General features: G+C 38.7%; 1 protein-coding gene across 4 annotated transcripts in view; it reads left to right on the forward strand.

Moving 5' to 3' along the window:
* The first annotated feature begins 485 nt into the window (after positions 1–485).
* slit2 (slit homolog 2 (Drosophila)) overlaps positions 486–22951 on the forward strand; it is an 84913-nt gene continuing 62447 nt past the window's right edge. For 3 of the 4 annotated variants that reach the window (XM_051899342.1, XM_051899319.1, XM_051899336.1), the window contains exons 1-4: positions 486–1732; positions 2728–2799; positions 5375–5446; positions 10221–10292. In XM_051899342.1, coding sequence (XP_051755302.1) covers positions 1575–1732; positions 2728–2799; positions 5375–5446; positions 10221–10292 — 374 coding nt within the window. In that variant the 5' untranslated portion in view covers positions 486–1574. The remainder of the gene's footprint in view (positions 1733–2727; positions 2800–5374; positions 5447–10220; positions 10293–22951) is intronic. The other variant, XM_051899327.1, reaches the window with a different exon arrangement.

Here is a 22951-nt window from a genome sequence, read left to right on the forward strand (position 1 = left end):
CCTTGACCTCTCCCTACCCTGCAGGTGCATACTGAGAAGGTGATTGAGGTCATTCCTGCTACCTTCTTTTGCTTCTGTCTCCCGGGCAAAACTCTCCACCTCTCTCTGGTTTTAGTTCCTGTTGTTGTTAACTTGAATCTGGATTCAGATCTGTAGATATTCATCCGTAATCTCCTTAAGCAGCTTTGATTGTTTCAGATGGTTTAAAAACTTTCCCTGCAATTACTAAACAGCTAACCATTTATTTACCTCATTCACAAGCAAAAGAGAGCGTATGTGCGACAGACAAACAGATGCTGCCTCACTTGTTAGCTCTCTGTGCGTCACTTGCGCATCGGCTACCGTCTTTAGACTGCTCGTGATAGCTGTTCATGTCCCTAGAGCGGCAGTGCCGTAGAAGGCAGACGGCTCGGGCTCATGCGGCCAGCGGGGCGGATCGAGGGGTGGAGCCGCTCCCGGTGTATATAGAGCAATTCCATGTTAGTCTGAGAGAGAGAATCCCCTGTCCGAGAGCCGCACTTCACCTAAAACAACTTTAATCCGAGCGTGAGAACGGAGGAAATCAAAACACAGGAATTCATTCACTGCATTGGTGCATGCATGGGAATTATTTGATTCACTAACTACAGGAAATGCCCATTTAGACTGCAACTTCATGATTTCAAAGTCGGGATTCTTCTAAAAACACTATAGCCTATTCCTACCTGTCAGATAACATGTTTTAAATGATTCTTTAAAGTCCCGAGGTGTCTCAGTGCAGTAAACTTGAAGGGCGGGTTTGACTGTCTCCTATCTAGACTCGGTACCCGTGTTGGATCGAGAAACTGTGTGTGACTCCGTTACCGAATATTATCGGTGTGCGGGGCTTATTTCCACACTAGAGGCGCCGCCTTTGCTCTGAACACACACACACGCGCGCGCCATCAGGTGCCAGAGAGACACACACACTTCCGATTGAGTATTCGAATAAAGGCAGATCAGCGAAGATCACCCAGGACTTTACCAGGCACCGAGTTGGATTTATAAAGCAGGTTTGTCCCTGTGTGACAAGATGATGGATGCATGAGGGCTCGCGAGATCAATACACCTAATTAATCAATACCCTCTAAGCGCACGTGAAGATCAGCTCCGCTGGATGTGTATGACCGCATCTCTATCACCAGGTGGCTTTTCAAGTGCGTGTTTCCAAGCGCGTGTCTGGCGTAAATGTGCGCATAAGGTGTTTTTGGAGCCACAAAACAAGCGCAGAGCGACAATGCGCGTGCGGGAATAGTTTAAACTTTGGTTTGCGGCGGAATTGTCGGGATCTAGACTCTAAACTCGCGTCCCTGTACAGAAGAGACTACGTAGATCCCAGATGGGAGCTGATCTGGATTGAATTGCTATTTATTTTCCTTTGTAAAGAAGAAGGGAAAAACATTCCAGTCGGAGGAGATTACAAGTGCTTTTTTCTCAAAGATCATTTGTTGTGACTCCTCTCCTTTTTGGATTTAAAACTCCTGCTCCTGCTTTGGTGCAACTGTTTCGCACCAGGAATTTCGTGTGTTTTATCAGAACTTGGGGAAACAGCAGTGATGTTTGTGTTGAAAGCAGTGGTGCTCTGTGCATTGCTCGGCGGGGCTGGGGCTCAGTCGTGCCCGTCTCAGTGCTCCTGCAGCGGGACAGCGGTGGACTGCCACGGGCAGAGTCTGCGGAGCGTGCCGCGGAACATTCCCCGCAACGCTGAGCGACTGTGAGTGCGCCGAAACACGCTACATTAACACAATTACAATGACCAGTAGTTTACTATAGTAATAACACTGTGCATTTATTATACATTTGGTCCACAAAATAATTCAGACGATTTCTATTATAGCCTATACGAATTATAATTATTATCTCTTGTAAATTAATTCAACATGCATACAGCACTAATGCACGACCAAATATCATTAATATAAAGCATACTATTTATTATATTTATTAATAATACGTAATATATATTATTTATTCGTGTCTGTCACACATTAAATTGTACTGTTGTTAATTCTTTATAATAAGCCACACAAATTATATATTAATATTATTCTGTTACATGCTTTTTGAAGTGCTGTTATCAGAACAAAACCAGAGTGTCCTTTTCTATTCCACTCACGCATGTCTGTATCTGTCATTGACTGTCTTTCTGAAGTGGGATTCATTAATTAAACTGGCATGAAGTTTAAACACAACCTGCTCTGCTTCGAGACTGCAAGAGTTGTTAAACCACCAAAAGACAGTTAAAATCCTGACTTTTTACTTAATTATTAGAATTTCAATCATTCCTGGCTGATGCATTTTTTTCTGTTTAAAACTACATATGCATTTATTTGGCTGGGTATCTACCTGTCATATAGAAAAGTAGATTTGAAAGGCTACATGACACCAACGTTAATTGGTCAGGATTGCTGAACCCTGACCAGAATTCAATTAGAAACCAGCTAAGAACTCATCCACAGTCTAGCACATATTTCACCAATGATAAAATACATTCAGGGATGGTGCATAATGATGATGCAGACAATTTAAGAAATCCAGCATGCTGCTGAACATGTGGAATTCAATGTAGCCAAGGCCAGTGTAATGAAGTGACCAGAAAAAAAATTGTTCATAGCCTCATTTACCACTTAATGACCTAAATTAGACTTCTTAATTAGGGCTCCATACTTAAGTCATTATTCACAGTTTTACCCCCTCTTCTTTCCACAGTGACCTGAATGCAAACAATCTGACTAAAATCACTAAAGCAGATTTTGCGGGACTGAGGCACCTCAGAGTTCTGTAAGTATTGAAGAAGTAGTTTTTTGTTTTCTTGGATTTGTTTTGTATTTTGCATGCATAATGCAGATTTATCTCAAACAAACAAACAAACAAACAAAAAAACGAACAAATAAAAGTGTAGTCTACGTAAAATATTTATCTTCATCAGGCTCATTTTAAAAATACCTCTGTTAAATACTACTGTTTTAATATTAATGTAAATATCTCATTAAATTAAACTTAAAATTATATATATATTTCATATTTACTCCCATTATCCAGCAACGCATTGGTCCAAAATAGTCCCATTATTAGATTAATGCCAGCGAATGCATCGTTATGCCAAATGCCATGACTTGTCACAAAATGCATTGTTCTGGATTTCATTGGTGGTTAAACACTTGTAGTATACGCACCCATAGAGAGAACAAGTTTGAACGGTGAAGCTTAACGAGGCAGTGAGCCCATGATTGTCAAAAACACACAAAGAAAGCATTTATTCTGAAAATGATTGCGTTATCGGAATGTGAAGGGTCTGTCTATCTTTCTTTCTATCTTCCTCTCTGTCTCTGTGTGAGGTTGTGACAGAGCGGGAGATTTTGTGAATGTAAATGTGAGTGAGATGGAATGTGTGGGTGTGAATGTATGTGTTAGAGAGAGACATATAGAGAGCTCATGTAAGAACAGGTTTGCCCTCCCACTTGGAGGGTAGTATTTCAGATGAAGACTTTCTCTCAGTGTCTGTCTTTCCTGTCCCCTCTCTCTTACTCTTAAAGGGTTAGTTCACCCAAAAATGAAATTTCTGTCATTAAAGGGTTAGTTCACCCAAAAATGAAATTTCTGTCATTAAGTACTCAACCTCATGTCGTTCCACACCTGTAAGACCTTCGTTGATCTTTGGAACACAAATTAAGATATTTTTGATGAAATCCGAGGGTATCTGATCCACACATAGGCAGCAACGTCATTGCACCTTTTGACGTCCAGAAAGGTAGTTGGGGACGGGACTAGTCAACGGGACTACAGTGGTTCAACCTTAATGTTATGAAGCGACGAGAATACTTTTTGTGCGCAAAAACAAAACAAAAATAACGACTTTATTCAACAATTTTTCCTCTTCCCTGTCAGTCTCCTATGCAGTTGACGCAGTGAACGCAGTGCAGAGCTTCCGTATTCTACGTCAGAACGCAAACTCTGTATTGGTCAGCATCACATGTATGCATCGTGGATTAGCGTCGGCCAATACTGAGCTGGCGTTTGGATGTAAACACGGAAGCTCTTCACTGTCAACTGTGTAGGAGACTGACAGGGAAGAGGAAAAATTGTTGAATAAAGTCTTTCTTTTTGTTTTGTTTTTGCACACAAAAAGTATTCTCGTCACTTCATAACATTAAGGTTGAACCACTGTAGTCAAGTTGACTATTTTAACAATGTCTTTACTACTTCTCTGGACCTTGAATATAGTCATTTTTTTGCTTTCTATGGGAGATTAAAAAAAAAACTCTTGGATTTCATCAAAAATATCTTAATTTGTGTTCCGAAGATGAACAAAGGTCTTGCGGGTTTGGAACGACATGAGGGTGAGTGATTAATGGCAGAAATTTAATTTTTGGGTGAACTAATCTCAATTTCCTTGCTCTCTTGCTGGTACATAGGACTGAAATTACCTTAATTATCAAACCTCATAAAACACTGCCAAAACATATTCTGATTTATTGATTTATAATGTTTTACTTCAGATTTATGACACATACTTCAACTTAAAATCAACTTACGTTAACCGACACTTCAAGACATCTTACATCTACATAGAGTACAACACTTTTACTTTCACCATGTCTCGCACACACGTTCAGTCAAATAGAAAATTGTGACTTGAGCTGTGATTTTTCATATAGGGTCAATTTCTAGCTATGTTGAATCTTATAGCACGGAAGGGTTAAATAATGCATCAGTAAACCTTTGAATGATGTTAAAAATTCCCATACTGCAAGGGTGTACCAATGAAAGTTCACCTGGGTATCTGTGATGTTGTAATGAACTTTAAAAAGGCAAAATGCAGTAACTGCACCAAAGCTGGAACTGAGAAAAAATTGCAATGTGGTTTGATTGAATGATTTGATATGAATCTTCACACTTTTTTTCTCTCTAAATCTGATCGTATTTGAGACAAACCTGTCTGTCAAAGGACAGATCATAGTCTAAGAGACCAGATTTCTGCCAATTCACTCATTTTTGACAGGCGTTTTGCTTTTGTAGGCCAGCATAGCTGAAGGAAATGGTGCAGTTATGTTGTTTTTCAAATCATAGTCTAAGTATAGATGTTGTATTTAGACTGGGTTGAAAGCTCTTATTTACGGTGGTTTTATAATGAGAGGAGGGTCTCAGATTGTGAGATATACTGTGAAATGGTGTTTGTGAAAACTATTTGTGGACAATGAAATATAAAGTGTTCTCTATAAAAGAGCCAAGTATACTATGCACAGACATAACCATTTTAATCATTGAAATTCATGCAATGAGTGACTTATCTTTATTTTGGTCTCTCTCTCTCTTTCTCTCTCTCTATCTCTCTCTCTTTCATTTCCTTTCTTAGGCAGCTAATGGAGAACAAGATCAGTTCTATTGAGAGAGGGGCATTTCAGGAGCTGAAAGAGCTGGAAAGACTGTGAGTGACTAACATACACACACACACACACACACACACACACACACACACACACACACACACACAGATATGCTGCACTGGCCAGTAGGGCTAAAAGTCAGCAGTGTATTTGTGAGTTAACATTAACAGTGTGACCTACTGAGTACAATTTAATTGTAAAATGGCATTACACAATCAAATGTGTGTTTTCATACATTAATGGAGGATATTGTATGTTGTGGGCATGTGTGTGTGTGCGCGCATTGTGGTCAGGATTTGATGGAGCAACATTTTTGTCTGACAGCCAACCCAGCCTCAGGGGAACACACACATGCGCAACTAACTCTGGCACACACAGCCCTTTAAGAGAATGACACTGGAAGCTGGAATGGAAACGGGAATTACGCTCTTAAGGAACCCCCCCTCCCATCTTTTCTTTCAAGCTTTTACCCCCCAGCTATTCTCCATTTTTTAAACCATATTCATTCTGATGGCCTTTATCTCTTTGTCACTGACTCAGACAAAAGTTTAGGTTTCGTCAGTTTCTTAAAGTGGTGCACTTGGTGTACTGCAGATCTCTCTTAATGATATATGTACGTATGGTAGATAATATGAACCAGTATGACAAATTAATAAGGAGCGGACGCAGAATAGAATTAGAATTTTGGAGCCATGGGTTGCCTCAGGAAATTCTAAGGTTTTTTTTGTTGTTGTTTTTTGTTTTTTTTAAACAAGCGGCTTTCTATTTAGATTAACATTTCTTTCAGTGTAGCAACTTGTTAGCAACTTGTGCTTTTTTTAAGCACACATTGGATTTGAAATTCATTTTTGAGCCATAACTGTGTATAAACTATGTTGTATAACAAAATTCTTGGACCCACTTTATATGAAGTGTCCTTAATTACAATGTACTAACATTTAAATTACTCATTTGATACAATGTACTTAGTGTGTACTGTGCATACATGTTTTACTTACATTTAAAAAATACCTGCATGTAATTACATCTTTAATTACATTGTTGACCCTACTCCTTAAACCATCCTTAAACCTAACCATACCACAAACCAGTCTCTAACCTTAACCACATCCCACGTCAGTAGCAGCAAAAGTGTTCTATTATACAACATGAACACAATAAGTACACTGTACCTAACAGTTTTTTTTAATGTATGTAGATAATAGTTAAAGACAGTGTAATATAAAGTGGGATCATATTCTCTTCAAATAATGTCCACTACTGATTTTATTTGATTCATAAATTGTTAATTTTTTACTCAGTAGCTGCACACCGCACTTATTTTACTCATAAATTCTAAAAACCCATTTGAAGTTCCCAACTGAACCCAGGGCGAATTAGCAATTAATAATGGATTGCAATTAATAAAGATTATTGTGCAGAAAAGTAATGTATTATACAATGAATGAATTTTAAATTCCCCACAAAACCACATTTCTCTCTTGAGAGGAGCTTAAACACTAATCTATGCTATTGTATGATCACAATTACTGTCTAGATTCTGATTGTAGAATCAGTATTTAATTTAAGATGATTGACTGTCAATTACCTTCTCTTAATGGTGACTGGCAGATGTTCAGTTTACATGCACAATCACATTAGGGCTGGCATTTAGAGCTGCTCCGTGTGAGGCTCAGTCAATCACCTGCCCAATGCTATCCTATTTTTCTTCTAGTCATTACCTTTTAATTTGGTGGGGAAATGTTTAATGACTGCAACCAACCCAGCTGAACCACAAAAGGCTTATGCCAACTCGGCTCTGTGAAAGACCTATAATTCACTCACAAGTATGATAACTTTAGTTTTATAAAGGATTTGTGTCAGCTGCGTGTGGCTCTGAATGCTAACTAGCGAAAGGGTCAATGGCATTAACCGTGAATGTGGCTTTGTGCGGTAATATATAGCTCATAAAGCAGAATACAGCTAACTGGTAATATCTTGTAATAATAGCAAACTTGCTTTCGGCATAAATTGTGCAGTGTTGGCATAACTGAAGGGTTAGGCGGACGAATGGTGGCGATGAATAGCTCTTTATAGTGATAAGTGTAGGGATAGAGGAGCTAGCGGTAGTGCTGAATAGCACAGCTAAAGTCAGTGTGTAAGATCAGTCCCACTGTGCCGATACAAAAGCAGGAGTCTAATGCTGGAGGGTGACTGCATAGCTGAGAGGATTAGAACGCACAGGCATTATAATGGCCTTACCAAAGGCCCTTCATAAATATGTGTGAGAGAGAGTGTGTGTGTATGCGTATTGGGGATGCATATAGGTATTGGGTGTGACGACCTCCTGTAGGGAGGAAAAGTGGAGACTCTGTTCCACATATGACCCCCCTTTCTTGACACACACACACATACGCACAAATACCCTTCGTCACGGCTTGCTAGTCATGAGCAATGCAGTCAGGTAAAGTAAGCCTATGGAGAAAGACTTGAGCAAACGTGCGAGATCCTTTTTTCCTGCTTGTTTTTGCAGTTCTTTTTCCCTCAGCCTTTGTATTTTTTTTTTTTTTTTTTTTTTTTTTACAGTCACACAGTTTTGGGCTAGTTGTTGGTTGTGAGCTAATGGCAGGTAGAACTGCCCACTTAGACAGGAATAACAGTGTAATTGAAGCAATTTGTTTTGTTTAAAAAAAAAAAAAAAAATGAAATTAAATAATGTTGTTGTTTCCATAAACAGTTGTTCAGAAAACACTGTAAATGTAAAATATTGTAAAATGGTATATAGACTCAGAATCAGAATATCTGCTTATCCACAACTGAGAAATAACTCAAAAATCAAAGATGAATATATAATTCTGCCTGTGGATATCAAGATAACTTGTGAATAAACCCTGAATATCTTTCGAAGATTTAATACCACTAATTTGGAAAACCTTTAGCAAAGTAAAAGATTATTTCGGCGTCAAAAGCGCTCATTGTATCGGCCCAGTACCAGACTTTGTTTCCTTCTGGACTGATAAAGGCTGTGTACCTATAAGGAAGTTGCACAGATTCAGCCAATCAGATTAGTGCTTGCCAAATGAAGACAGTGCTTTCCAGTTTTGTGTGCAATATGCATCAGGCTGTCAGTGTACAGACTGTAGGCGGCCCGTCTGAGTCTACTGATTTATAAACTAAGCCATAAACTTATGTCATGTGCTTGGCTATACGTGATTGATTGCGAATCATGTCTGCTTTGCGCTACAGTAGCTGTGTGTGTCTTCATACTAACTTTCAATTCATTCTTTCCTCTGTTCCGTCTTGTTGCCTGTTTTTTGGCAAGTCATCTCACTTTATAGCCCGCCTTGGAAATGACTGTGAGTGCATGTCTGTGTGTGTGTGAAAGAGTCTGGCTATGTGCATTATCTGTAAGTGTGTGTGTCTGTGTGTACTCATCTATTTTAAGGGTCGATCTTATTCGCTTTAAGCACCGTGTGTCTTTGTGTGTTTCTGCAGCGGGGTCCTCAGGGAAGGCTGTCCTCTGTGCCTGAGTGAAACACGTGGGCATTTCTGGAGTGTGCAGCACTGTGTGCCTCGTTATTATTTCATCATTCATTAAATATTCAAATGGAATGATGTAACCCCAGAAGCTCAACGATGATGTCATTGACTGCGATGTTTGAGTGTGCGAGTGTTTGCGAGAGTGTGTCAGAGAAAGTGAGGGTGTAAAACAGGGGGAGAGTGAGAGCTTGATGGTTTCGTACTTTGTGAAGGCAGAGTTCACTTTAGAACTTCGGGCTGGTGTGATAGATGTGTGGTAAATCTTGCATGCTGATGTCAGAACACAAGAATTGATCGGGTATTTGTATTATTTTAACGTTCTCCCATTATCAGCAGGCTTCATAATGTCATTGCAGTAGTTCTCAAAACTCTGATGCTTAATAGGCTGCTCTGCACGATCTGTATTCTGGTATTAAAAACATTATTGATTAATCTCAGCCTCATTAATCTAACGCACAGACAGCAGTGGCGCCACTCTTCATTAATATGCGTAGTGGGTATTATATATGTGCTGATTGTCATGCATGATGTCTGTTATACATGCACTAGTCGGGAATATTACTCAGGTTATTAATATGTCAGAAAATTGAGAGCAAAAGAGAGTGAGAAATTACTTTTTATCATGGAATTGATGCTGAAAAAAGCAAATATGCATAATTTCCTTTCATGACGTGTGTGCATATGTGTTTGTGTGTGTGTATTTGCACTGTAAGTTCTTTCGCTTCACTTTGTGTGAGACGTTCTGTTTGTTTTTCCCACATCTGTTTTTCCGGGCTGTTCTTTGTCTGCGTGTGTTTGCTAGATGCCCCCACACACTGACAGTGTCTGCCAGCCACAGACACACACACACACACACACACACACACACACACACACACAGACAGTCAAGGCTCAAGTTGACGGCTGGCGGGCACGAATTGAAATATTTTCTAGCATTAAATGTATAAAGTATTTTTCTTGAGCGCAACACAATCAGTGCATATTTCTATAAACTGATGTTTCATGGAATATATTCATGATATTTATGGTGTTAATATTTTTCTGATGTTTTCTATAATATGTCACTGGGGTGCATTTTTCTAGTTGTTTTAGAACTTGTTAAATCCAGTAGGTTTTGTGAGCTGAAATCCACCCATGTTGTATCAGACTTTCTGCAAACAGTTTAAGGTCTGATACACATCATATACTGTTTCTGGTGCCTCACAGTCATTGAATTTTGCTCTGGTGAATGTACATAAACTGCACCGCTGTGTGTTTTGTGTGATTTCATGTTGCTGCGTGTGTCTGTGTTTGCAGGCGTCTCAACAGGAATAATCTTCAGGTTCTTCCGGAGTTGCTGTTTCTGGGCACGACTAAACTCTTCAGACTGTGAGTCCTTTATCTTTTAGCCCCTCTCTTTCCTCTCCCTGTTTTTTTTTCTCACCCCCCTTTCTGTCTCTTTCTCTCTTCTTCGCAGTTTCTCTCTTCGTTCCTCATTGTTGCCTTTTTTAAATGGGACTTTTGCCTCTTTTCAAAATGTATTAATTAATGTAGCTTTTACAAATGTATTTACTTATTTTAGGTACATTATATTTCTTTTTAATTAATTTATTTTCCTGTAGTTGGATTTGAGCTCCTTCCTGCCAAGATTAATTTTTAATACATTTATATGTTCCTATTTGGTTTCCTAATGTTCTAGTTGATTTGTAGATTTGGGTTTAATTAATTTTTATTAGTACCAAAAGATAGTGACATTAAATTTGGTGGTAAATTACAGCATAAACATAGCAAAATCTTGGGATCTGTCTTCTTAATCTTGCTCATTACTCCCAGACCGGAGTGTATGTGTGTGTACGTGTGTGTGCTTATAATTGAGTTATGCAGGACATCTAGGGATCAGCAGTAAGGGAGGTTCAGACCATGAACAGACTAAATTGAGTTAAAAGGAGATACACGCTTAAACATCTGCTGCTCAGAGAGAGCGAGAGGAAGGATAGCGAGCACTAACAGCTTTACCAGGAAAAACAACATTCTAACGGACTTTGCAGGAGGTTGATGGAGGAAATGTCTGTGTGTGTGTGTGTGTGTGTGTGTGTGTGTGTGTGTGTGTGTGCGTGTGTGCTGCTACACATATCGCTCATGTTTCTGCCAGCATACAGCCACTGTTCATGTTCTAGACATGGTATGGTTGTGTGTGGTCTCCTAAAAATACACTGGGAACTTCAGGCTCAACTATCAGGTGTGTGTGTTCGTGAGACTTAAAGTTAAATGCTGGGCTTAAAATCAGATCTTAAAGAAATAGATTAATGCATTTATCAAGACACCCTTTACGTGTTTTCTTTTTAAAGCATCAGATTGTGTGTGTGTGTGTGTGTGTGTGTGTGTGTGACATATCAGGACACAAATTTATATAATGACATGGGTATGACATAGGTATTACAAGGAGAGGGTGACTTATGAGGACATTACCCCATGTCCCCATTTTTCAAAAGGCTTATAAATCATACAGAATGAGTTTTTGTGAGAAAGTAAAAATGTGCACAGTTTCCTGTGATGGGTATGTTTAGGTGTAGGGTTGGTGTAGGGCGATAGAAAATACGTTTTGTACAGTATAAAAACTATTACGCCTATGGAATGTCCCCACAATTCTCAAAAACAAACCTGTGTGTGTGTGTCTGTGTAGGGGTCAAGTTTTGCTTACATTGTGGGGACCAAATGTCCCCTCAGGGATAATAAAACCATAAAACAGCTACACTGGGGGACCAGCCAATGGAAAATGGCATAATAAACATCCTAAATAATTTGTAATAAAAATGTAAAAATGCAGAATGGTTTATGTGAGGGTTAGGGATAGGAATATCATTAGCTTAGTATAAAAAACAATAGAAGTCAATGAAGAGTGTGTGTGCAGGCACATATGGGGTTTTATGATTCTTAGGGAGGATTTTTCTGTTCTGTCTGTCATTTCAATTTCAACAAGATGGTAGCAGGTGTGTGTGAGAGAAAAAAAAGACAATGAGGGAAAAAGGAAGCACTGCTAGTGTATAATACTTTCTGATAGTATTATTTGATTTGTTCTCTCTCTCTCTCTCTCTCTCTCTCTCTCTCTCTCTCTCTCTCTCTCTCTCACACACACACACACACGCACACACACACACACGCACACACACACACACACACACACACACAGTTCACTCCTCATTAGATTATCTCTGCTCGTCTACATCTGTGGCTAACATGTGCAGCTTTTATCTGCCTGCCTCTTTCATCACTCTGTCTATCTCGTTTTGCTTTATTTTGCTCTTTTTCCTGTTCTCTTATCCCTTATTTCTTTTATGCTGCTTTAATCTCTTTCTTTCTTTCTTTCTTTCTTTCTTTCTTTCTTTCTTTCTTTCTTTCTTTCTTTCTCTGTACGTCCTTTTCCTCTGCCCCTCTGATCAGGTTTGACGTTAATGTGTCTGGATGGAGTGTGTGTGATTTTTTTTTTTTTTTTTTTTTTGGAGGGGGATGGTCTGGTAGCGGGTGACAGAACCTTCTAGAGCTTGTTTTGTTCATCTTGCCGGGTGCCCTAGTGACCCCGGCTTCTGCTGTACGTGTGTGTGTGTGCGTATATGTTTGTGTGTGTGTCTGTGTGAATATGAGTTATGGTTACACACATACGGCCGCTGCCACAGTAGCGGCTGAAGTATTTCTGCCTTTTGTCTCCTCAGAGGCCGGGCCTGTTTGAAAACCTTTGAATAACATTGGTTATGTTGGAGAGAACGTTCAGATAACATTTCTCACGGACAGCAGGTCGGTCACAGCTGTGTCTGTTTGGATAGAGAGAAAGTGGGAAAGGAAGAAGAAAGAGACTTGAAGGGGAGAGAAAGAAAGTGAAACGAGAAGCGTGAAGGCAGAGTGAGAGAGAGAGAGAGAGAGAGAGAGAGAGAGAGAGAGAGAGAGAGAGAGAGAGACTGGTCAGATTTTTGAGAGTCCATTAAGAACTCTGTAAAAACCCAACAGTAGATTGAAAATGAGAGTGGCACTTCAATAAAAAACAGATGGAGTGAGAAAAAACATAGAAAGAGAGGGACAGTTTATATATCCCTAACAGATATCACCATATTTCCCTAGGTGAATAATCACAGTACATTAAGACAACTGTTTTGCATTATAATTTTTCTGAAATACGTTTTTAAAAAATCATATGTTTTTAGGAATAAAATGTTATATAAATCAGGCAAATTATATATGAACAAACCCCTCTCTAAAAACCTTCAGTGAATAGATATGAATAAAATTTGAAAGTTTGGTGAATGTGCTACTGAAGTAGAGATTTCTGGCTCAGTGCATGAGAAATAACTATGTCATAATAATGTCATAACTATGCTGTCTAAAAATATGCAAATGAGAATATTTAAGCAAGATGCAACAGGTAATGGCTGGCTAAATCTGTTGCACACCACATTCATTAAATTTCTTCATAATTGTGAGAAAACGGAAAACATTTTGAGTAAAGAGTCTTAAAAGATACATAATGTAACTGAAATCTACAGACAAAAAAGTGTAATAAAATAAAAACTTAAAATGTATTTTTGAAGTTTTCTTTCCACTATTCTGAAAGAATACATTATGGAAGCAATATAGCCCAAAATCTTAAAATTGATCAGTGCAAGAAAAATAATGGTTGTGCCTATAGTGTCTTAATTGTAATTTTGTAGATGCTGGGATGGGTGGGGGTTTGGGTCGTTACTTGTTTTTTTCTGCTCAGACTCAAGCTGGCGCGAACATACTGTTGGTGCGAATACCCGCTCATAGTTGCTACGGTTACTGTTGTCATGTCATGTAGCCATCATCCCTCATCCAGTAACCATTAGTGCCGTTTCACACTGTGCAAACTTTCTGAGTGTGTTTGTGGGTGTTTCTGACCACCGAAGGAATTTCTCCTGTTGTGACGTCTGTGTGTGGCTTTTATTGAGCCTGTCACTGGTTATTAAGTCAAATCAAATGACTTACAATGGTAATTGTCTGTGTTAGTTGTTTGTGCATACATTTAAATCATATATTGATCATGTGTGGATGAATGTTCTGTGTGTGGATGAAGAGATTAAATATTTAGCATCACTTCTTACAGCTTAAGTGTCTAATTTTTTGTTTGTTTAAATTCAAGGGATTGCTCACTCAAAAATGAAAATGCGGTCATCGTTTACTCATCCTCATGTAATTCCAAACATGTATGACTTTATTTCTAAAAGAAGATATTCCGAGGACGGCACTGTGGTACTATCAACACATTTGTTGTAGCATCCTAACCAGCCTGACCAAACAACATTGACTCAACCAATCGTGTGAGTTTGGAGCGGGACTATCTGTTTGACTGACCGTTGACAGATGAGAGCAGTGTTTGGGAAGCCTGTTTGAAAATAAATATCATATTTGTAATTATGTTATGTTTTTTATTTTTGTAATAGTAGTGCAGAAATTACAGCTTTAACCTCAGATCATAAATTAAAATTATCAGGTCGTCTTGTGTTACAGAGCCTGCAAGCCAAAGCAAAACATTATGAAGTCTCTGGGAACTCTGACGCTATGTTATGAGAACAGCTTTGTGAGAAGATTAGAAACTTAAACATGAAGAAAAAGTGAGAGGTTGAATATGTGAATATGCCAGCAGACGTCTTCATATTCCTGTCATGTCTGTTAGCAGTGGCTTTGGGTTCACACACGCTTAGCTGATTTTAAATATGGCTTTGACTGTGTGGTTTTCTTGAGAAATGTGCCACGAGTTTTCGGGGTGAAAAATCATAGTGGTTTTCTTGCTTAATCCGCACACCAAACCCTAGACAAGCCAAATAGTTTGCCATCTCAGAGTGTGTGTCTGCGTGTGTGTGTTTACCGAGCTTGGCGTTTCCTAGGTCACAGTGCTGTAGAGAGTTTGGCTTTTGTCTGCGGAGTGGACGCTTAACCCCAGTCCTCTCAGCTCACAAGACACACACATAAAGACACACAACACACACACACTTGCTAAGCCTTGTCTGTTCACACGAGTTGGTGGGAACAGTTTTGAAATTAAAGACGGATACAATGGAGTGAAGTGTTGCCTGTCTGTTAAAGTATAGCGTTATTAGGTGCGAGTGTATATGTTTGTGTGTGTATGGGAGGTGGGAGATTTAATTTCATTCATAATCAGATTTTAATGAAGAAAGGAAAAGAGTTTATAGCCTGTTGCCATAGTGACAGTGACTCATAATGGAAAAACCTCAAGCTTGTAGACATGTGTGTACATGTATGTCGGAGTCTGTGTGGTTTCTTGTGTTGTTGTGTGTTTATATACATGCAGGCATTTTCATGTCTTCTCTCATCAGTCATCAGAAGTTCAGAAATTCTTAAAATTCTTAAGCATTAAAAAATGCTTTGAGTAGAATAAGTAAATTATCTGTTGAAACTGCCATTACGATGCTGTCTAAAAATATGCAAATGAGAATATTTAAGCAAGATGCAACAGGTAATGGCAGGCTAAATCTGTTTCACACCATTCACTAAACTTCTTCATTAATTGTTTGATCATACACCATGGCAAGCAGTCAATATTCTGAGGAATTTGTATGCGAGTATTAATGCAGCTAGCAGCAGATATGATATATGTCTGGTTATAAACACTGAGGTTGTTTTAGTATAAAATGTCAAATAATTTAACAAGCACTCTCACTTTTAATTGTCCATTTAGTGTTTTTAAACAAATATACTTTTTTTAAACAAATATTAATATATGTAGTGAGTTAATTGACATATGATGTAAATATAATTGATTGACAGCCTTAATATTAACATTTTATGCATCGCAAGGAAATAAAACTAAGCTGAGTGATACCAAAATCGTTTTTGTATTTACATTCTTCTGTTTTCTGTCATGCAAATATAACTCAGACATTTCAGGAAATTCACTTAGATTATTATTTTTGCCTGCAGGCTGTTTGAATAAGCCCGTTCACATTCATACATGCGCACACACAGTCACTGGTTTGTATTTTTTGGGTCCAGAGGCATTTAGTAATGTAGTTGTATGTATGTTTTTGTTTATGGCATAATAACATAAAGAATGTAATGGTATTCTGGTAATACAGAATAGTTTAAATACAATGTTATTAATGTTTGGAGTGACAGATAAAGCAACATAAATAGCTATAAAACAGTAATTACTGCAGTAATTAATTTCACCCATTCACTTATTTTTTAATTTTTGCTATGTGTGATAGAGTTTATTTGGTAGGTGAGAGAATGAAAGAGTGTTGTTGGCGCACACACACACACACACACACCTGAGCGGTACTCTGGAGAGAGTCTCAGACAGACAGTCTCCAGACCAGGCACTGAGCCATCCACAATTATAAGAAAAAACACCTGCGTGTGTGTGAGTGTGTGTGTGGGACTCACAAGACTGTCTTTTATCAGTTGACCACATAGTTATGGCCTTTGACCATTAAACTCTTAGTGTTCAGAACCACTTGATAAGTGATTTATGTTTGTCTGACCAGCTCAATATGTGTTTTTGATAAGTTTTCAGTATTTGTGGATTCTTTAAGACCGTTTTCAGACTGTTTTTTTTTTTTTTTTTGACTGAAATCTGAGATTTTGAACTTATGAAAATTTTTGAAAGCCTCATTGGTGTGCAAAAATGTGTGTGTTTTGCTTCATGAGCAGGGTGAGATATCCGGGCTCATTTCTAATCTTTTTCCACATTTATGTGAAATGTAGATTTTTATGGATTTAACAAAGTTAAAGTGCACTAGATTTGGGAATCACACAACACAAACAGCATCATCAATCTCTATTGCTTATTTGACCTGTCAGACTGCACCACGCGGGGCTTATATTCCTGTCCAAACATGCACCCACATGCACACGTGAGCACGCACACAGCTGGGTTTTAAAGATGTCCTTTTCAGATTGAGCAAGCAAGCCACTTTTTTAATTGTCTTATGTAGCCGAGTGTGTGGTTGTGTGTTTGTGCCTGAGATTGTTTACGTTTGAGTGAGTGTCTTAGTGACGGGTAACAAGAAGTGGGCAATTTCTCGTTAGCATGTAACTGAAACTCCGGCCGTATCCTAGCAACCATACTGGCCACTCCATGGTCTTTAGTTTCACCTTCACAACACCACGGCAACGAGAACACAATATCTCCACGGCTACAGGGCACCGCACCACTGGAAGCACTTGAATTAAATAATTAAGGCCCTTGATTAGTGTTATATCAGCTAATCTGTTACATTTAAGGTGTCAGATATCGACTTCCTTTACAAGCAAATCAGCATAAGGAATCAGTGTTACATTTCCATTGAAATGTGGAAAGTGGTCCGATGGAGAATTGTTTCTGTACACTTTGTTATTTGGAGTCTTTTGAGTACAGCAACAACAACACCACCAACAAAAAACATTTTGGTTGTACAAATTATGCAACTTCTGAAAGTGTACTGAATCTACGGATCAAAACACAGGCAAAAAAGGAGGAGAAACAAGCGATAAAAGCATTGCATATGCACGTTGTAGTCTTTGAGAAAAAAAAAAAAAAACACGATTTTATCTGATTTTTGCTCAAAATATTGCTTTTTTTATTAAACTTACCTACATTCGAGTTTTGATAAAAAAGATGCATAAGGCTATATTTATTTATTTTTTTTTAAAGCAGAGGCTCTGTTCTTTACTGTGTGGGCCACCTCTTCGAGGTGATTCTGGCCGAGGAGGTACGTCTATACGGCATTGCCAGCACCCAGTTTACATTTACAAAACGAGCCTACAATAGCAGAAATAAGCCTATTTAATGAAAATAAAGGTCCATGTTTAATAAAAATGTTCATGAAATTAAATGAAAATGTTTAATGAAATTAGAAAATATTTAAGAGACTGTTGTTTAGTTTAGTTTTATACACATGTTCTCATATCCATATACTTTGTTCTAATGTCACAAGTAATAATCTCAAGATTTACTGGGTTTTACACGATTCTTTGGTTCTGTTGTAGTGTGGGTTTGGTGAAGCGTAATAAAAACAAACATCACCACGTGTACCTTCTTCTCACTATGGCTTCCTGATGGTTTAGAGGACAATTGCTCTGCATCGCCCTCTGTCGTTTCAAAGAATAGTACAACAATGAGCACGTCAAGTATAAACGCCTCGTCTGTTCGTGGAGGTGCGTGCGCAGTCAGCGGAGGCTCGCGGTGCGGAGCCAGGTGAAAGTATAAACAAGGCTTAAGTGGAACAGAGGGGGTATGCTGAAGGATGTTAAATACCTCAGGGGGTACGCCACTCTAAAAAGTTTGGGTATGTTTAAAAACCCAAGTATAAATTGGCCTTAACTTATAATCTATATCTTTTGTGGTTACTGCAGTATATTGAAAATCCTGTTGAAACAAATACAGAAGGGCCCACCAACCTTATGTTTTGACTTTCCTTTTCAACCATTAATTAGGAGCTTCAAACCCCCTACAATTCGACCTCAGATATAGTTGATGTGATTGCTGTGAGTTCATTCGGGGTTTGTTATGCAGCTGCATGGGGTGTGAACTCTGGAAGGTGGACTCCATCTTGGCTCCACTTGCTCAGTCGCACAGTTGTCTATTCTGAGTGAAAGCGTGGGAGTGTAATTGCTCTGAAGTGGACTCCATTTTGGCTCTGGTCACACAGTGGCACAGTAGGCCATTCTGAGGGAATAGGAGTGAGTTCAGCAGCACTGGAGTGGAATTGTCAGCATTCTTCAGCACTGCTGTCATCTTTAACCTCCTAACAGAGCCTCTTCACTTTGAGTTCTCACACTCACAGTCACACAAACACAAACAAGTGAGCATACACAAAGAAGGACTGACACACACCAGACACAAGAGGTGTAACAAGCAAACATTGCTTGAAAATTATACATGGAGAATGTGTATGAGATTGACAGGGTGACACAAAAGTAAAAGTGTATGTGTGTGCACGTGTATACGTATATGTAATTCAGTAATAACAGGCTTCAGCCACAGCTCTGTCATTATTTAATTACCGCTTCCTTCCATCTCCGTGGCAACGTAATGTTTCCCTGATTGGTGTACGGTTGCCGAGTCACTTCCTCACTCCCTGACCTTAGAAGAGTGAGGTGAGGCAGTGGCTGCATCTCTAAACCTAGCAAGCTGCCTACCTAGACAGCATTTTTTGACATCGTAGACACCTATAAATGTTGTCTCGGAAGGTTGCGCTATGTATTGAGACACAGCCGGAGAAAGAGGAGACATCGGGATGACTGAATCACACACTTCCTATGGTCAACCAAGACTGGATGCAAAGACACACTCACGCCCTCTGTGGTGTTTAGTTTGTCAGGTTTTCAAGTTTGTCAAACACAGCAGTGAGTAGTTTCGGTGGTGTGTGAGAATTTGTGTGTGGGTGTTTGTGGAAGTGTGTGTGTGTGTGTGTGTGTGCACTGTACAGTATGTTTTGCTGGTTTGGCCTTTTTCTTGACCAGAGTCTATTTTTCTTTGCTCAGAAAATGTTGTTTAAATAGACCAAACCTTTTTCTCAGTATGTTCTTGTAAATATATCTCATTTAGCATTTTAAACTATGTCATTTGATGCCATATGAAAACACACAAGCCTGATAATCATATGTATGATAATAAATGATCAAATACAACATATATTAACATTCAGATACTGTTTTGCTTTTCTTGTACTGTTACTTATAAGGATGTTACATTGTGTAGCGCCACATTTATGTCATCCTGGGAAATTCCTACTTGCAAGTCGTAATTACAATGTGGTGTGCGTTCTTTGGTTCTTTGGTCAGAATAAAATCAACAATGGTCAGTTTCATATTTCTTTCTATTTCTTTTTTTTTTTTTTTTACTTCCTGACAAGGATAGGGCACTTTTAGAGCACGTAGAACCAAATGAAATAATCAAATGTGTTACTGATTTTGCCCTTCAAGTGGAGTCGGAAATATCGAGTTCTGAGCACATGAATGACCAAGCAAAGTCGTATTTACAAGTGAGAAACTCGAAATTTTAGATTGTTGATCAGTTGTGAGTGATGTTGGAAAGGGTGTGTCGATTTGAAACATGGTGGAAACACTGGTCTATTATAAAGATAATATATCTATATAGAGAGATCAGTGAGTGGAAAGCAAGTCTAGTGAATGGTTTAAAATTAATCACTCACGGTTTGCTTACCAAAATTTTGAATTTAAATGTAGTTTTTATTATTCACAATATAATTATTTTGTTTTATTTAGGTGATCCATGTTATGTTTTCGACTTGAATGAGTGACATGTCATAATAACAAAGACTATAGAATAACACAAGACACATCACTCGTATTGTTTTGAATGGGAGAAAGTTCAACGCGCAGTATGGCGGAATAAGTCCCGCCTTCTAAATAAGAGCCAATCGCCGATTGGTAAAGTCATCGCGTCACTGCAGCGGCTGTTAGAAGCTCCGGTTCCTATAGAAACAGTCAGACGCGCGCCTCCGAAATGAGACACAGGGGACACGCATTTAGGACTGCGCGTGCGCAATAGCTTGATCCAGCCTGAAAAATGCCTTTTTTTGTCATGATTCGAGCGTTTAGAAACAAAATTTATGAGACAGTTGTTGTCAGATTTCATTGGTGATTTCAAATATGAAATTTAATCGAAAGCTTGGCAAACAGCTTTGGAGAATTTGATGTTTCCCCATTCAAAGAGATAAGAGCTGCACTTGAATGCCCGAGAGGCGTTTCAAAGATGGCCGCCGAGTGAAATGACTTGTCTTAAAGGGACTGTTTGATAATAACGAATGGCCGACTTGGGTTTCCCACATGCACTTGGAGGCCGCATGTGTTTTATCATTCTCTTTCTGCCACAGAGAATGGTGAGAAATGTAGTTTGATTGCACAAGCCTTCTCATAACCCGGCTGAATGAGTAGTATTGTCTTGCAAGCTTTACATCTGACCTTCATCTACAGCAAAATGTATACAAATGAAATTTTACTGCCAACATTCACAATGACAGCTGAATTTCACTTAGCTTCTGCTACAGTTCTTTAATTGATGTAGAAATATCATATCCATTTCATAAATATGATCATTCCAACATGAGTTGAAGGCAGTATACGATGAGGTGAATAAAAAAAGGGAGGTCAGAAAGGACTCATAGGACTCTTTCATTAGAGAGTGTGTCATGTTTATGGGTCAGACTTGCCCAGTTTGAATAGATCATGTCTAAGTGGCATTGTGTGAGAAACATAGAATGGTGCCGAGCTTTTTGTCCTTCTACAGCACCCATAATCACCACCCATTCTGATACACAAAGATCTGAGTTCTCACAGAGTTTTATTCCCAGAGGAATGTCTTCCACCCTGTATATTTATATATACTATATATATATGTGTGTGTGTGTGTGTGTCTTGGATGCTGCACAAATCAGGATCTGTTTGAAAGGGTTGAGTCTTTGAATGAAAGCTTAGTGTTGTTCTCTGGCTTACACAGTTGATCCTGTTCAGTGTATGCCCTCTAATCGGCTTTTGCTAATGTGAATTCTCTAACAATCACCCTCACTCTCTTTCTCCTTTCTCTCTCTGTGTCTTAACCCTTCTCTTTCAACCACTAACAACCATCACATCTTTTCTTTTACTTGGTTAATCACTCCGTTGTTTTAGCCAATTAACTGCTGACATAAGGGCAGCAGGGTGTGGAAGTTGTCTCACTCTCTCTGTGTCTGTATACTCTTTTACTAGGTAGTCTCTAGTCACAAACACAAGACCTCCATATGTTCCTTTAAAGGGATTTTCCTTTGTACTTGGGAGGGTATGTTAGTGTGTGTGTTAAGTTGTAAATTCCTGCGTTTAGCCAATGTGTGTAAAGTGTCCAGAGGTTAAGTGAGCAAAGGTGAGATGTCCTTAGGGTCACTGGTGAAAGTTGTACGGTGGCTTACACTGAGCACCTGGGCTTAGCCCTGACTGATAAGGACCACACCTTGTGCATGTGCATGTGTGTGTCATTAAAATGCTATTTAAGGATATAAATAAATTAAAGTACAAACAAATATTCGTAGGTTTAAATGATAACAAAGTTTAGTCTTGTAAAACAGCTAGCACGGACCAAATTTACTCTAGTACAACATGCAGTATGACATGCAACTTTTAGCTCAGGGCTGTGAACATTTTAACACAATTTTTTAATTAAATACTGTATGTTTAACGTTGTCAATTCATTTAGCTAATTTGCCAGCTAGCTGTTTCATTTTACTTTGTGTGATTTTGACTGTTTTGATCCTGTTTAAGAGTTTTTAATTAATTTATGTAATGAAACTTGTGAGATGAGAAGTCATTTACCGTTTTTGCCAACATCTTTGGTAAATATGTAAGATTAAGTCATAAAGTGCTGGGGAAAGCTGTTTAATTAGGGGAATATTGTTTAATTATTGCAGGGTTGTAATGAGTTCCGTTCAAACAACAAGCAAGAATTTAATCCAACAGTGTTCTTGATGTTATGTGTGTAGAATGTATATGTATATAGACGAAACGAAACAAACCAAATAAGTAAAACATAAGCAAAAACTTACTGAGTGCACATAATAAGCTGTTGCAGACAAATCATAAAGCTTTAACAATTGCAAGTTCATTTGGCTTCTCGGAGAAGCTTATCATCTCATCACATTCTCATAAAAATGCTTCACGAAAAAGGCTTACTTTTTACGTTCCTTGGAACAATTGAGCGGCTTACTCCTGAATTTTTTCTTAGAGCTTTTAAATCAAAGGCAAAATGAGTCGTTTACTAAGTCATGTCTCACGGCCCCCTGCTCAGGGCCCTGCACAAGTACAGTAAGGCATTATATCATCATAAAACAGCATCATAATGGCCACCTAAAGAGAGAGCAAGGAGGAGGATAGAGATTGTTTTGAAAGAGGGGATATTACCAAATATTTCCTGAAGACCACCCATAGCCTGAAAAGCTGATCCTCGTTTTAGTCTCTAGGGCTCTAAACCTGCCCATTTATGATCAGGCATGGTGGGAGGCAAACATGTATAGTGACACTTGATTATGTGTCTCTCAGCTCTGTTG

This window comes from Ctenopharyngodon idella, chromosome 1, assembly GCF_019924925.1.
Source record: "Ctenopharyngodon idella isolate HZGC_01 chromosome 1, HZGC01, whole genome shotgun sequence".
NCBI lineage: Eukaryota > Metazoa > Chordata > Actinopteri > Cypriniformes > Xenocyprididae > Ctenopharyngodon > Ctenopharyngodon idella.